This window comes from Rhipicephalus microplus, chromosome X (assembly GCF_043290135.1).
Source record: "Rhipicephalus microplus isolate Deutch F79 chromosome X, USDA_Rmic, whole genome shotgun sequence".
Classification (NCBI taxonomy): Eukaryota; Metazoa; Arthropoda; class Arachnida; order Ixodida; family Ixodidae; genus Rhipicephalus; species Rhipicephalus microplus.
The window spans coordinates 28,249,153-28,266,545 of NC_134710.1; the positions used below are offsets into that span (position 1 = coordinate 28,249,153).

General features: G+C 49.4%; 1 protein-coding gene across 1 annotated transcript; it reads right to left on the reverse strand.

The window, feature by feature from the left end:
• Positions 1–550: 550 nt before the first annotated feature.
• On the reverse strand, positions 551–9,843 carry LOC142775021 (uncharacterized). The gene is made up of 4 exons (XM_075876307.1): positions 9,583–9,843; positions 9,003–9,141; positions 3,753–3,817; positions 551–718 (listed from the first exon to the last, which is right to left on the reverse strand). Exons 1-4 carry the CDS (start codon positions 9,841–9,843, stop codon positions 551–553), a joined length of 633 nt encoding a protein of 210 aa, XP_075732422.1.
• Positions 9,844–17,393: the final 7,550 nt, after the last annotated feature.

A 17,393-nucleotide genomic window follows, 5' to 3' on the forward strand; every position in this document is an offset into this window, starting at 1 on the left:
TGCCAGTAAGTCGTTTGTTCACGTAAATTGTTCTTACAGATACAGATTTCAACACTTGATTTTTACATGCTCTCTGTGCCAGTGTATATGTTGTGAGAGTTTTGCCTGTTCCAATAAATGTTTAGCTGAATGCATGGTGTTCGGTTCAAAATTGTTTAGATTTTATGCCGAAATTTTACTTAAAAGCTGGCAACAGGGTTTCAACTTGAATAATGGAGTTGCTGAGGTATTTTGACATACAGTTGAAAAGAATTTCGAAGGCTCTGATTGCTGCTGTATACAAGCTTATCACAGTTTTCATAATTGTAGTATCATTTGGTGACAGCTCGTGAATATTTATTTCAAATAAACTGTTGTGGAGTTCTAAGATTATTTTTAAAAAGGTTTCCTTTCTATTTGAAAACTATCGGAAGAGTATAAGGTTAATTTAAGCGTTATACTTGGTTATACCGTTATTTGATTCATATTGAATTCGCTTTTGAAATTTACTACTCGCAAACCACTTGCTTGCGCGCGTCTGTAGTACGACAGTGTTCATGCTGTCAACGCTTCACCGCTCCACATGCGTGCCTCGCGGTGAAGTGAAAAAAAAAAAACGCTGTCTTGAGGCGGGTTCTTTACATGCACAGCATACAGTATACATTTCGAAGTGTAATAGGCCTAGAGGGAATACGCTGTCACCCACGTCCTTCTCTTCTAATAATAGCGCGGCCTCTCGCTCCTCATGTGAACGGAATTGCATGGCGTGTTGATAGAGTGACACTACAAAGACATTCGTTTGCAGGTCTATCGAGAAGCTGCTACAGATATTCGTGCTTCTCATTTGGCATCGCTATCATAATCAGTATTCACTACGAGTAGTATTGTATTCACTACGAGTAGTATCATAATCAGTATTCACTAAGAGTAGTATTCACTAGCAGTAGTAATCAGTATTCACTACGAGTAGCCTAAGATATGCCAGAGTGAGTGCAAGCTGAGCGATCGAGTGACGTGCGCGACGTAGGCACTCAAGTGCTCCGACACCGGCTCTTTGAGCTGCAACAAATGCTTATCGAGTTACGATTATTGTTATATAGTCCGCACATGAACTCTTCAAACCGTCATCATCTATTTTTCACTGCATATCTGCGCCGACTTCGATGCTTTCGGCGATCGTAGCAAACGGAGCGACGAATCTTGCGGCAGCGTCGACATAGGCGTGCGCACAGCGTTTCTACAGCACCTTGGTAGCACCAACTAATTGATAGCGCCGTCTTCCCATTCATCGTAGGCGGTTTGCCAGTTTGCGTGCGAGCGTCAACTTTGATCTCGCTTTGGTCGCGGTGTCTTCATCAGCTGTGCCCCCGCCCGACACACGAACCCTGCAGCCTCGTCTTGGGCGCAGCCATGTTTGCTGACGACATCACGCACGAACCAATGAGCGCGCAGCTTCCGGGAGCCTTCTAAGAGCGCCTGGCGCAGTGCATTGTGGGGGTGGGGGGGTGGGGGGGGTCTATCCGCTCGCCCTTGTCAATGCCTCCTAGATTTCCCGTGGCTGCCGGTTGAGCGCGAAACGCCGGTCATCTATGGCAGCGCTGCCTACGTAAGGATGAGGGTCTTTGTACTTGGCCTTTGAGATCTGCAATTTTGGCGTTTGCTACTAATTTCAGAGGATGCCTTGTATTAAAAAAGTTGCTCCTTGAATGACGACGTCACTTACATAAGGTTATATTAATTACGTTTACGTCTTTTTAAAACTTTTAACGTTATTTTTGTTGCATATAAGCTCCAAAAACGTAAAAACCTATTTAAAGACCCTAGAGTTTCTCAAAATGAACATTAAGAAATTCTATGTTAAAGACACCCCAATTTGATTGGCGCCACCACCGTAGTTCCGACGACCGCCGCTTCCCAAGTGACCGCCGATAATCCGGCAGGCACGGGAAATCGAGGAGGCGTTGCCTTTGTAAACTCGCGAATGGGGCACCACTCGGCGAGAGCTCGTGTCGGCGTCAGGAGATGGCGTAGGGGGAGCCCAGTCGGCCAGAGCTGCGCTGTCGTTGGAGGTCGCGGGGGGCACAACCGGTCGGCACGAAATTCAGCGAGCGAGTGAACCCCATTCCTACTCTCGCCCATCACCTAGTCTTCGCCTGTGCTTTGCGGTCATGGGGAAAAGAGCTCTTCGTGCAGTGCCTCACGACGGGAATATTATAAAGTTATTTTTTGATCATTTGTGTACACATACGTGGGGCGGCGTCTTGCATTCCTCGTAATCACAATGTGTGCGGTCACGCTGACTCTGTAAGTGATATGCTGTTTTCAGATAGTGTGTCGCCGTTCGTGGGGCTATGCAGGCAACCAATAAGGACGCGTCACGGTCACGCCGCTGCAGAACTAGCACTGTGAGGTCGCGACGGAATTATTTCCAGCCACAAAGAAGAAGCATGAAGGAACAAATCTGACAGACGTATGATATTGGAGAGGGTCACACGTCTATCGTGTTTCCGTGGAAAAGCATGAAGCACTGTGATGTGAGCAGCCCTACCTAGAGTTACTGTATATGCTCCCTACGAAAGCATATTAGTATATATATAAGGGAAAGAAGTATAGACTTAAAAGCTTGATTTTCCGTGTTTTGACACAATATTAATGAGATCTAACAGACAATAATACCAAGGAAAGTGTAGGGGAAGTTGTTGGACCAAATTGTAATGAATGTGAAGAAAAGTGGGTGAAAAGACAACTTGCCACAGCAACAATTCCACAGCAACAATTCCACAGCAACTTGCCAAAGCAACAATTCGTGGCTGATATGGAACCAGCGGCAAGATTACGATCCCAGCCACGCCGTGGTGTTCTAGTCGACTGCTGACCCGCAGGTCACGGGTCAGCACAGCCCTATATATATATATATACAAACGACACGCGGCTGGTGACCCGCGACCACCTGCGGGTCACCAGCCGAGTACCTTAGCTACTAACTAGAACACCACGGCGTGGTGGGGGTCGTAATCTTGCCGCTGGTTCCATATCAGCCACGAATTGTTGCTTTTGATCGCCGCGAGATGACGTGAAAAGAGACTGTTGTTGCTAACGCTCCCGCTTGAAAGCGCTGCCAGCAGCCGCCGAAGCTCGCAGGCCACACGTCGCCCTGTTCCCTTTCATAAAAATTGACATTGTACATAATACACACCTTTATATCTGTATATTTTGGGCCATGAGGCATTTGATAAGACTTAATACGAGTTTCGCTTATCACAAGCGTGCGCATTGTTTCTTTTCGGAGGGGGAGGGGGAATGTTCGTTGCAGCACTCCCTCCCTATCATGCCAATGTACGAGGGCGGCTTTGCAGCCCCCCTTCCCCCGCACCTTGCACATGCCTAGGGCAAAGTGCCAATTTGAGTTTCTATACGTGCACCATCACCGCTAAACAAGGAATAAATATAGTGCCACAGCTAATATTGCCTAAAGTGCCTACGGCGAAGACATTTATTTCTTTATGCCAATCTACAGACATGACAGGCATTCTCGCACGACTGTCCGATGGCAGGCGGGGGCCACACCGAAGAGCATTTCGAAACTACTGCGGGGTCCGGGATACGCAGCAACTGGCATAGCGACGACACGCACATAATCGGCTGTCCGCGATAAATGTGTACCGCAGTCTTTTACTTAGCATGAACTGACTTTGTTTTTTCTGTTCGAAGAAGCGGTACGGTTTCAGGCGGCCGATCGTCTATTGGCTAGTTGCGTGCAGCTCTTCGCCTACCTGACGTACGAGCCGCTTGCGCCCACTCCGCTTCAGGCTGTGCTCAGACATATGCAGCGAAAAGCCTGTTGCGTTACCGCGACGATGCCAGCTTTCTGCAAGCAAGCGATGCTCAAGCGGTCCTGGCAGCGGACGGAGGCGCGTTTGGGCTGTTGCCTCACGAAAGCATGCGCGGTGCCCGCGATTCAAAACGCTCAACTGCGCAACAGGGAGCTGCTTTCGTTTCTGCAAAGCGGTGCCCGCTGAACACGACGGTCCCGCGCAACGATTGAGGCGGTAGTGATCGGCGCCTCAGCGTTCTCAGGTAGTCGCCAACTATTTAAAGCGTGCAGCAGGCTTTTTGTCAGCCATAAGTCATCCTGGTGCGCCTTTCGGTAGTCACCATAACGCCTTCGTTTTTTGTCAATGCATGGTTATAAAAAAAGACCGCCGCAATCGCGCGGAAGTCGGAATAACTGATCAGCCTATTCCGTGCTTTTGCAGCAGCGTAACTGTGAGTAGCACACAAACACAAGATGGCAACGATCACGTGATATCAGCTCACGATGCCTGCTGTACGTCAACAATACTCTCGGTTCCAAAACCACCTTGTGACGCAGCAAAGGCGCAAAGTAGACAAAACGACCCTTTCGGAGCAGTATGGCGCAGTAATTTTCAGTTGGCGCAATTGGCGCTCACTAACCACCACTGCTTGAACATCCCTTTCAGTGGTAGATTGCGTTTATATCTCAAGTAATAGTAACATTCGGTGAGCTCCGTCCACCTATTCAGCAATGAACGGCGTCTGAGGTCTTTTGTTTTTTTTTTTAAAGAGCCGAATCCACTTTAAATGAAACTGAGAAAAACGCACTTTTTTGCTACTGATAATACCGTTGGGCCTGTTCAAACAAATGTTTTTCCAGTATATGTTCCTCGGGCAGGGGCCGGCCTCCGCCGCGGCTTCGGTCACTGTTGCTGATCGGCGGCGTCAGCTGCGCTTCCGCTGGGATGAGGCGGCACTCACCAGTGACGAGCTGGCCGACCAGCTTTGGGCCGTCCCGCAAGATGCCGCCCGGGCCCAAGGACTTCGATCGGTCACCTCAGGCACCGCCATCATAATCGACGCAGAGTGGGAAGGGACAGGGGTTAATCCCCTCTTCCCCCACTTCGCCCGGTGAAAACAGCCAGACTTTATAAATAAAGTTCATTCATTCATTCATCCTTGCGTTTTCAAGAATAGGTATAGATACGTATGCATATACGCTGAGTGACAGTGACGTCGATGCCAACGGTGCCGTCAAAATCCAGTCGAGAGTGTTCATATAGTTGCTATCGCAAAAAAAAAAAGAAAAACCTAGTACCAAAGACACAGTGGGACTCGAAGCCGGGTTCGCTGCGAGCGAACCCAGTATTCTACCGCTGAGCCTCGCTGGTGCTTCGGACTTGTTCGCAAAGTTGCCTTAGGCAGGCTTGATCTCGGAAAAAGAATGGCGTTGCTATGACTAATAAAGCACTTTAGAACAGCAGAACAACCAGGCGTCGCACAATGCGAATAGCGTAACGAGTGGGTGGTCCAATGCTCCAACCCATTGCAAACACTTGTTCTTGATCAACTATTAACTGTGGCGCATACCCACTTCAGACATAAAGCCCTAACCACATGCACGCGATTTCCTAGCAACAGCGACAAACTTGCTCCTTCGCATTGTCGCGTCACGACGTCTGCAACCGCATGTGGGCGACTAAGTGTCATTGTTGCTTGAATGGAAACTATCGCGTGCATAACAACAGATTGTGAATAGAAGTTTAAAAGTCGGTCGATGACAACGTGTCAAGTTTATTACTGTCTTGTGTGACATAAGGAAGCCACGAAAGAATTCCAAGACCTTCTTTTTTCGCAATCTCTAGTGTAACCACGACAGGCTGCACAGAAGCGTATGGTACAATGGCTGCGACGCACTTCGCACGACGTTTTTGCATTGTAGCAACAAGCTACCATCGAGACATCAAAACAAAGCTTCGATAACGATATTACGACAAAACACGGCCACTCGCTCATTCTTCGCGTGAGATGAGAATTTAAAAAGTGTAGTCGATACCTTGCATTCTTCGAAGCACGCGCAGATAACAAGCATTGAGAGCAAATCGCAAACTAAGCGAGGAACAGGGCGCAGTCATGTTGATGGATATCGCCAAGCTGGCTTCCGGGTGACAAGCGATCTTGTCTATTTTTCCAGAAATGAGGCACGCGACAAGCTGCGGCGAAGGATGGGCCTTCGCGACAGCAAATCTTGTCGCTCATCACTGTCGCGAGTAAGTCGCGTGCAGACGGTTAGGTCTTAATTAATCATCCTTATTAGCCCAATGGGCACACTGCATCAACAATTGGCACAAAATGATTTGCAAGTGTTTAGCGGATACCACGCTTCTCAGAAGAATGACGAAAAATAGCATAGCGAATGCCGGCCTACTACCAAGAAATTGTTATTAATGCCGTAATGGGTGCTAACCAAGTGTGCTTGCAGCAGTTACCCAGGGAGTGTTTAGAAAATGCTCTGAAAGGCCGTTCTTCTAGCTTTCGCTGTGACTGTTCTGCGCCTTCTGTGCAGGCCTGGCGTTCTTGTTTTTGAACTGACCTTTTTCATTTAAATAAGCCCTCAACAGCTAGCTCCACCTCATCAGCCTGCACAGCAATGTCTTCCATGCATACAGATCGAATAGAAGCGCTTCTACCATGCCCGTCCCTATTCCTAGCCCCCTCCCTTCGCATCTGAATCTGAACTGCCTTTGTTCTTCGACGCGCTTTCACAGTCATAAGTATGAACATTCCAGTACCGGCTTTCCACAACTGTTCGTGTACTCGTCATTACGTGTACTCGTCAGCCAGAATATGGGGACAATCCTTGGCAAACACCATCATTGGCACTGTCACTGACCAAGATTTGCTTAACTACAGCGAGCTCGAAAGTAGCTTGAAATTCACCTTTAAATGGAATCCAACACCACATGTTCACATTTTTAGGGGCGCTAGAGTTTTTTTTTTTTTTGGCACTCAAGTGCTGCGACACCGGCTCTTTGAGCTGCAACAAAGGCTTACCGAGTTACGATTATTGTTATCTAGTCCGCACAGGAACTCCTTACACCGTCATCTTCCATTTTTTCACTGCCTATCTGCGCCGACTTCGATGCTTTCGGCGATCGTTGCAAACGGAGCGACGAGTCTTTCGGCAGCGTCGACACAGGCGTGCGCACAGCGCTTCTGTGGCACCTTGGTAGCACCAACTACTCGATAGCGCCGTCTTCAGTAGGCGTGCAAGCGCCATCTTTGTTTTTGCTTTCGCCGTGGCGTCTGCGTCAGCTGTGCCCACGCCCGACGCACGAACCCTGCAACATCGTCATGTGTGCAGCCGTGTTTGCTGACGAAATTAAGCACAAACCAATGAGCGCGCAGCTTCCGAGAGCCCTCGCGAGGCCGCCTGGCGCAGTGCATTGTGGGGTGGTCTGTCCGCTCGCCTTTGTAAAATCGCGGCCGGGACAGACGTACGGATGATGATGGGTTGATAAGTTACGTGAGACTCTGGGACAAAGCACCCCGGCGCCGCGTCTCCTTCCTGTCTGACAACGGCACCAGCCCACCGATTCGTCGAAATGTTCACGCGGAGTGGACCACGCACACAACCTCCGGTGCGAATTATGAATCACAACGTGGTGTCGACCCATTTTCTAGGGGAGGGGGGGGGGTACTGTAGCGCGGTAAAAAGGCACTTCTGCGTGCGAATGCCAACAGCGCAAGCACGAGGAACCACGTGACTTTGCTTCGTGCCGTTGAAGGGAAATTAAAGTTCATTTGTTGTTTGAGATGCGTGTCGCTTATCTCGCTTGCATGACCTGCTCGGCCTAGCATTGCGTTCTTCGTTTCATCATGCGCACATTAACGTATAGTCATGGGAGAAGGAAATTATTGCGTGTAGTGAATCGAAACTAGATGCGTGCGCACGCATTTTTAAATATGGCGCGCATGGCAGTTCGGTCCTGTGATATCTCTGCTAGACAGATTTTACTGCCGGTTGGTAGATTGGCGTTCGGATTATTAATTTTGGGGGGTTTAATGCCCATATAATTATGGGAGACGCCATTGAGGAGTGCTTCCAAAAATTCGACCTCATGGCCGGTGTTCCTTGACGTGCACCTAAATCGAAGCCAGTGTTGCAGATTTGCCACTCCGGAATGGAAATGAATCAGGAATCACTCCATATTTTCGCGACCCCATAATGTAATGGGAATGGAATGACGACAAAGCTTGGAGGAATGGAATGGAATTAGGCGCATGTTCAACGGAATGGGATGAGAATAAAATTGCGCCTTTTTCCGGATATAAAGCACATTCTCGTCGAGGCGCGTTTTTTTGCAAGTCAGACCCTCGAACTTAGCAATAAGCAATCTAAAAAGGCATGGCTGATTACAAGCATGGTGCATTTGTAAGCAACGTACCTGCTATAATTCTTTCCTTATATACTGTGTTACTCCGAAGTTTTTCTGTATTCTTCGCGTGACCACGGCTCTATATCATGGTATCCGTCTTGTAGAACTATATGGTGGCGGCAGACCCACCTTAAACCTTGTGATGTTTTCCCCCTTTGTGGCGCCTCAGCCACCTGACGTTTCCCAATCCTTCAACTTGTTTTTTGCTTCTGCCACAGTCGTCGACTCGGACGCATATTTCAAAAAAGTGTTTGTTTAAGTTATGATGTGGTGCGATGCTTGTGTTTACTGCAAAGTTTTGCATACCAGCTTCCGCACCGTCTTAGCAAATATTACTCCTCCCTCTCCCCTTTGGGAGATTATGGCGAGGAGCAGCCTTAGAAGTAATTGAATCCGTCGAGGTAGTAAGATACTTTATTTACAGGTATGAGACTTAGAGGACCCTGCCAATAGTTGGAGGACCCAGTTTATTCTCTCGCACTTGTTCGTCCTTCCTCTTCGTCTGGTGGTCCGCCGGCACTCGCGACAGAATTAACATTCCCGGCCACGCAGTGAAGTTGGTCGCGCAGTTTTAGGTGTTACAACTTCCGGGCAGGCATTGTTACGATAGCACATTGTGTTGTCTCGCTGTGAAAAAAAAAACAGACGTCACCACCTGAGCTACTTAACTGAATGTTCTCTGAGATATTCCACAATCGCCAATGCTCACTGTCTTGTCACCATGAGCCGTCTATTCTTCAAACTGATTCTTCGTTTTGTCGAGCTTCTGTCTCCACTTGGTATGCAGACCAAGGATCTCTTTCGCCGCCAGCTTGCGGCAGTTGGCGATCATGTCAACGGGCCTCTCAATTTGTTGCTTCGACATTTCAGCGTGCAGGCGGCTTTTCCCAAAAATGTCCCGCAAGGTCTTGCTGTCTAAGATGCCATTCTGGTGAGAGAGTTCTGTTGCTTTGTCACCGATGCTCGTGGTATAATCATGGCATGCGTCTTTGGCGAGCTGGAAGAGATAACCCCGCAGCTACTGCATAGCAGATACGCCTTGTATGCTCAATCGCTCATTGGTTCTTTCTTTCTCGGGTGATTCTGGTTGGTGGCTTTCCAGCTTAGGCAGTTGTGCCTCACATGTAGTCGTCTCCTTATTCATGGATCTCTTTATATGCCCTGGCGGCTTGCTTTCTTCCCCAATTTCAGTCTGGTGCATCTCCTCAACCAATGTCTGTTGAATCTTGGGTACTAAAAGGGTTGCATGCCGTGATTTCTTTTCCGCTGCAAGCAGCAGCCTCCGCACATCGTACAATTATCTAGTCAGTTCCTGTACTTTTGCATCGTACGTCATAACCAAAACTTCTTGAGCAGCTTTCCTCATTACTTCTTCAAATTTATGCTCCAAGTTTTTACGATGTTGTCGCTCCTCAGAAAGCAGATATTCTAGTTTGTTCAGCCTGGTCGCATTGTCACTCTGTTGACGTTCACAGTGCATTTGCTCCTCACGCAACTTCTCTCGCAACTCGGTCATCTTGGTGTCCAGTGATGCTGCCTGCTTTACGTCGCTCCGAAGTTCTACAACTTGACGTTGTGCAGCGTCCTTCTCCTGGATGAGCCGCTTGCAGCTATCGCATAACGCAGTCATCGCGTGGGTCTTCTCCTTCGAAAGAGTGGACGCCGTCTGTATAAACACACTCGTATCATAGCGTTCAGGAATTTCACTCGGTATGGTATAGCCAGAGAAGCTTGCTTCTTCTCGACCATCAACCGTTGATGCCTTCCTTGGTTCCGACTTCTTTGTGCTTTTGTTCTTAGTAATTATTTCTGGGTCACACATAGTCGAGGTATGGCGGCCTTTTCACTTCTAGCACGAGATTCTCCGCTCACAGTCGCGTGCCCTGTGGCTTTTCGTGGCACATCGGAAGCACCATTTAATACCCGACAGCACTTCTTTCTTCTTTGTCAAGGACATGCCGGTAGGACACTCTTCCATGGAGTGCTGCTTCGATGTGCAGAACACACAAATATTTCTTTCGCCTTTGAAATCTCTAGAGGAGTTTGTTAGCAGAACCGGGTGGTCCCAGCTGCTACTTCGGGCTGGTTGGTTTGAAGAATGTTGACCACCGCTGTCTGGTCTGCTGCTATCTTTGTAATCACTCTTTTCCAAGCTCTCCAGCTCGATTGAAATGACGGTCAGGAGGCCGTCAAGCCCCGAAGAATCAGCAGCATGGTCCGTACACTCTAAGGCAAAATTACCTGACAAAAGAAGTAACGGAGCCCAATAGGCGTACGCGAGGAACGGATAGACCGTTGAGGAGCAACCACAGAGGGAAGCGTGCGGCGCGAAACCACTTAGTCTCCACTATGGATGAGCCGCCCGGACATTGCAGGCAGCGCGAAAAGCGTTGCCAAGGTGACCGCCCTCCTTCTCCACAGAACACATGTCCTTCTCCCCCTCTGCTGGCTCAGTCTTTTTCCGTATTTTGCCGGCGGTGGTTGCGCAGCGGTGCGCTCGGAGTGCTCGACCACGGCCGCCTAGATTCGACCATCTAAGAACTACGGGCAAGGTTCTTCTGGCGTTGCATAAGTGGTTGCCAGACTGAAAGGGTGGTTGTTGCCAAACTGCCGCTAAATTTGGCAAAAATTTTTTTTCTGTAGCTGTGGCTTTTCCGTAAGAATTTGGTGCTATCCGCGGTGCATTTTTTGGCTGAAAACTTTTCTCCTGTAGTTGTTGCTTCTCCGTAAGAGTTTGGTGCTTTCCGCGGTGCAATTCTTGGCTGAAAATTTTTCTCTTGTAGTTGTGGCTTCTCCGTAAAAATTTGGTGCTATCCGCGGCGCATTTTTTGGCTGAAAATTTTTCTCTTGTAGTTGTGGCTTTTCCGTCTTTTCCGTAAGAGTTTGGTGCTATCCGCGGTGCATTTCGCGAGTGCATGAGCAACGCTGGCCGTTTTAATTAACGTAATGAACCGAGCCTAGCAGAAGTCGAGCGTGGTGCTGCCGTGCAATTAAGAGGCCGTTCTAATTACGTTTTAATTAACGGAATGAACCGCGCCTAGCAGAAGTCAAGCGCGGCGCTGCTGCGCAATTAAGAGGTTGTTTTAATTAACGGAATAAACCGCGCATTACAGAATTCGTCTAATTTACGGAATGAACCGCACCTAGCAGAAGTCGAGCGCGGCGCTGCTGCGCAATTAAGAGGCCGTTTTAATTAACGGAATGAACCGCCCATTACAGAAGTCGAGGCGCGTTCTCTTGCTGTGTGCGCAGCTGTGCGATTAAGATATCGCGTCTCAGTATTAGGGATTACGGGGAAAACTGAATAGAGTCGCAGGAGGTGATGCGCTGCCCCCCCTCCCCCCTTACTTTTCTTTTTTTTTTGTCTCTCTCAGCTGATCGTGTCGCGTCGACCGCGCGCTACGACGGGGGACGCTACGCTTCCCCTAGCTGTGTCAGCACAAGACATATCGTTCGGACTCGTATATACATGTGATGAATAAGCGTTCCAAGGCTGGTTAATCGGTGTACGTCGGATATGCTACAGCTATGTACGCCTGGAAGGCTGCTTTATCGAAGCAGATGGAGCGAATTAAGCGCGACTTGCGCGTACCTGTAAATGGGACCCGGCCGACGAGCCGCCGTCGCTTACAGGGCCCCACTCACAAAAAGCACAAATTGTCTCTCAGCTCAAGAGCGCAGTATAAAACAATAGGGTGGGTACATAAGAATAAAATGGCATAATATGTCTCACTACACGCTCATGACTCACGATATGGCAGGGATCCCTAAACGGTATGTCGGCGAGCGATCACCTCCATTAATCGAAGGAAAGGCTCTTTCACGTGGAGACGTGCAACGACCAAGTACGTCTCGAGAGGCAAAAAAAGGAGCCTTGCTTCTGTCTACCCTGCATCGTGAGTGTCCCGCGGAGCTGGGACAGCTAGCTGTTTCCTGCAACCATTGTACCTGAAGTGTGGGTCTGCTAGTTTTAGATGCGGAAGCATCTTATACTCGCGCCTTGTAGTGCGTCGTCCGCGCCGTCCGCACCGCTTCTCGAACATTCGACAGCTGACGCGCGCGCATGCGCCGTCGCGCCGTCGCCCACCATCTGTGCCGCGCGCGCTTCTCCTTCGAGAACATTCGACAGCTGACAGCGCATGCGCCGTCGCGCTGTATATATACTCAAGGTCGGCGCTCGCTCGCTCGCTCAGTTGCCGCTCGTCGGTTGGTTTGTACGGCGCGTCGACGTCCAAGGTCGCGGTGAAATGAATTCCAACGAATCCACAAACACAATGATCGACGTCCCTTCAACCAGCGCCGCCCTTTCGCATACGTGTGTACGTGTTCACTCATTTAACACCCCCTTCTACAACCACGTTAACCAATTTAGCCATCGACCCAAGTCGCAATTGAACACCCCATTTCACAACCACGTTAACCAATTTAGCCATCGACCCAAGTAAGTCGCACTTTAACACCCCATTAACCAATTATATGCTCCGCATCCTCCTCAGTGTTCCCCCGAGGGAAGCTGCGGGCAATTTTTTTTGCCGGGGCGATTGTACGTGACGACTTACTGCATAGTGGGTCACCGTAATTAAGCCGAGGTCCTTGCGAATTCCCCATCACTCGGATGTCGGCGGCTGCTTCTGCGCTGTTCCCGACTGTCTGCAGGTCGAACTGCCGCTCGAAGTGATGGCGTCTTCGACAGTCCTATAACGCGACGGCTCCTGAAATGGTGACAAAGTACTTTGCACAACTAACGTTACGGCATTTCATAAAAATCACGATTCTAAAGGTTACGGATTGCGACCGAGATAGGGAGCACCAAATAAGGAAATTTAAGAGGTTTACGTGCGCAAGTTTGACCATGTCTCGACGCCCAATGCACCGAGGTGGAGTACGTGCCCTGGGTGGTGTACTGTTTACGTGATACGTGGGTCACATCACGTAGCATCACGTAACGTCGTTCGCACTCCCACTCAAGTCACCGTTGCTGTGGAGAAGGAGGGGCACCGAAGTGGAGTACGTGACCTAGGTGTCGTACGATTCGAGGCGTCTTCGCCTATCCCGTATTTTCACACATATGCTCGCGTCGCGTCAGCGCCGTGACCCACCCCCTCTTTCTCCGCAGACACTCGCGTCGCGTCGGGTCAGCGCCATGTCAACCAACGTTAGAGGTCCAAAAAGTTTTTTTATGTTTTTTTTATTCCAGGCGTCTTTGCCCATCCTGTCTTTCTCCACAGGTGCTCGCGGGGCGTTAGGGCCGTGGCCCATCCACTCTTTCTCCGCAGATGCTCACGCCACGTCGGCGCCGTGACCCACCCCCTTTTTCCCCGCTGATGCTGCATCACGTAGGCGCCCTGTCAAGATTAGAGCGCTCTATCCCCCTTTCACCTCATGACCCTTATAAAATGCCGTAACGTTAGCCATGCAAGCTACACTGTTACCAGTTCAGGAAGTGTCTCGTCATGGCCACGCCTCGGATAGACCCCAGCATTGTCGAAATCGCCGACATCATAAGGTACCCTGCCGCGGAAGAGGCCTTCCTTCGTGAAATCGGACTGTCGCCTGCGCCATCGCTTCGACCGGCAGCACATTCTTCCCGGGACGACGGTGTACAGCGACGAGTGGGCCGCGTACCAGTGCATACCCAGACTTGTGGATGCCAACGGAACACCACTAAACTTGGACTGGCACACCGTGAACCACAGTGTCAACTTCGTTGATCCTACGACAGGCGCCAACACGCAAAGGATTGAAAGTGCATGGCAAAAGGCCAAGCGCCGTCTCGTTCGCAACAGCAACAAGACGACTACCTCACTTATGCCGTCTCACCTCGCCTGGCTTTGGTGGAGATCAATTAACGCACGTCCCAACGTGAAAGACCCTTTTCTTCGATTAATGGAGGTAATTGCTCACCGGTATCCAGTTTAATTGTGATGAGCGCGTAGTGAGACATATTGTTATTTTATTCTTATGTTTATGTTGTCATTATGTTGTATTATTATTATTGTCATTATTATGTTTATTATGTTATTTTATTCTTATTGTTGCATACTAAGCTCTTGAGCTAAGAAACAATACACAATCATTATTCGGAATTTTGGTAGTTTGTGCTTATTGTGGGTGGGGCCCTGTAAGCGACGGTGGCTCGTCGGCCGGGTCCCATTTACAGGTACGCGCAAGTCGCGCCTAATTCGCACCATCTGCTTCGATAAAGCAGCCTTCCAGGCGTACATAGCTGTAGCATATCCGACGTACACTGATTAATCAGCCTTGGAACTCTTATTCATCACATGTATATACGAGTCCGAACGATATGTCTTGTGCTGACACAGCTAGGGGAAGCGTAGCGTCCCCCGTCGTAGCGCGTGGTCGACGCGACACGATCAGCTGAGAGAGAAAAAAAAAGTAAGGGGGGAGGGGGCAGCGCATCACCTTCTGCGACTCTATTGAGTTGTCCCCGTCATTCCTAACACTGAGACGCGATATCTTAATCGCACAGCTGCGCACACAGCAAGAGAACGCGCCTAGATTTCTGCTAGGCTCGGTTTATTCCGTTAATTAAAACGAATTCTGTAATGCGCGGTTCATTCCGTTAATTAAAACGGCCTCTTAATTGCGCAGCAGTGCCGCGCTTGACTTCTGCTAGGCGCGGTTCATTCCATTAATTAAATTGGCTTCTTAATTGCACAGCAGCGCCGCGCTCGACTTCTGCTAGGCGCGGTTCATTCCGTTAATTAAAACAGCCTCTTAATTGCGCAGCAGCGCCGCGCTCGACTTCTGCTAGGCATGGTTCATTCCGTCAATAAAACGAATTCTGTAATGCGCGGTTCATTCCGTTAATTAAAACGGAATTAAAACGGCCTCTTAATTGCACAGCAGCACCACGCGCGACTTCTGCTAGGCTCGGTTCATTCCGTTAATAAAAACGGCCAGCATCGCTCATGCACTCGCGAAATGCACCGCAGATAGCACTAAACTCTTACGAAGAAGCCACAACTACAGGAGAAAAATTTTCAGCCAAGAAATGCATCGCGGATAGCACCAAACTCTTACGGAAAAGCCACAACTACAAAAGAAAACTTTTCCGCCAAGTTTAGCGGCGGTCTGGCAACAACCACCCTAAAGTCTGGCAACAAACTTATGCAACGCCAAAAGGAACCTTGCCTGAAATGCATCGCGAAGGTCAGCTTCGGCGTCTGCAGTTCGCCTGTGCTTTTCGACCACCTGAAAATTGGCCTCCATTGCCGTCGGCCTCCCGTACGCTCGCTCATCGAGTGATCGCCTGTCTTCGCCGCCGCGATGCGCTCCGTGCTGACGATATTGGGCTGAGACCTCGTCGTTGTGTTGGGAGTCGTCGAGAACACGTTGCGGGTTCTCGTAATGAGCTTGGTTGTAGTATGTCGCGCGCTGTAAGTGCACCAGCATGGGCTGGCGGGGCTTTCGCTAGCGTCGGAACTCACTGAAAATTGGTCGCCATTACAGTTGGCTTCCCCGTCAATCGGTCGCAACAGCTCGGCGCAGTCCATTGGCCGCGGCGGCGGACTCGCGTTTGCACGCTGCACTCGCTCGAGTTTGGGGAAAAGGGCCGTATTACCGTTGATTTCTTCGGCGCGAGCTCTAAACCAGCTCGGTGCTGTTCGTGGCGGCGGCCAAGCATACGCTCGCTCTCCTGTTCGAAGTTCGCTGGTGGCAGACACTCCGCGTGCAGTGCAGTGTTTGGTCTCGGGTTCGCTTGCTCGAGCTGAACGTCGTCACTCGCTTAGGACTCGCCGACTTGTTAGCGGCACGGTGGTTCACGGAGTTGTGACTGCGGCTGCCGCTCCTAAGCTGTTGCGCTACGGGGATCGAAATGAGTCTTTGACGATGTGTGACATCACGGTGAAATTATTAGCATGTCATATCTCACATATGTTTTCATTTCGCCTTGCACGTATTTCTCATATGCACTTGTATTCATCCTCTGTCCCGTGTGACTCACCATTTTACATGCAGCCGTGGGCACACACGGTGCTGAAGACTGTGTGCTGGCGTCTGCGATGCCCGTCAACCATCTCTTTCGTCAGAGCAGCTTCAGAAGGACTGTGCTGCGAGATGTGAACGTAAAGTTATTTTTGTGTCGTATTTTAACGCTTGTTTTTATATTAACGTGCACGTATTTGTCATATGCGTGCATCCTCATCTTCTGTGACGTGTGCCTATCTAGTTTTACTATATTATTGTACGTGCAGTCGTGGGAACACCACAGGCAGAAGGCTGCATGCGCTGGCGTCTGCAATGCCTGTCATCTATCGCTTCCGTCGGAGGAGCTCCCCAAGGAGTGAACAAGATTTTACAACGAGACCAGACTTGAACACTTCACCATGAATTCACTTAAAAGAATGGGGAAACTTCATGTGTATGTAGAAAAATAAAAGATTTCGATGTCTCACTTTGTCTTTCGTTGTTGCTGTGACTGTGAAAGCAGTTACACATAGGTGGAGAACTATTTTTCGCGTGCTCTTTTCTGCGGAATTTGTTGGTCACTGCGCAGAAAACCAGGCGAAAAAAGTATTCGGCCTGGCGGAAAATAAACAAAACCAATGTTTGAACTGGGGACAAAAAAAGTTCATCCGATTGGAGTATTTGAGTGGATCAACCGATCGTCCGGCAAGGTGCAGTTGTGAGGACTAACGGTTGCCCTGTAAGGTGTAAATGTGGGGATTAACAGTTGCTCTATAAGGTGCAAATATGAGGACTAAATGTTAGTACTTTGGGGTTAGACCTTTTCCCACAATGTCTTCCTTCTTACCTAAGAAGGAAGACATTGTGAGAAAATGATTTTGAAGATTTGGCGCGACGAAAAATGGTGCGTATCCTAAGGTATAGTGCACACTGCACAATATACTTTGCATGCATGATACTGATTGATATCGATTCATATGTGGGGTTTAACGTCCCAAAACCACCATATGATTATTAGAGACGCCGTAATGGAGGTCTCCGGAAATTTCGACCACCTGGGGTTCTTTAACATGCACCCAAATCTGAGCACACGGGCCTACAACATTTCCACCTCCATCGGAAATGCAGCCGCCGCAACCGGGACTTGAACCCGCCACCTGCGGGTCAGCAGCCGAGTACCTTATACCACTAGACCTCCGCGGCAGGGATGCATGCATGATACTGAAAACGAAAACACACAGCCTAACA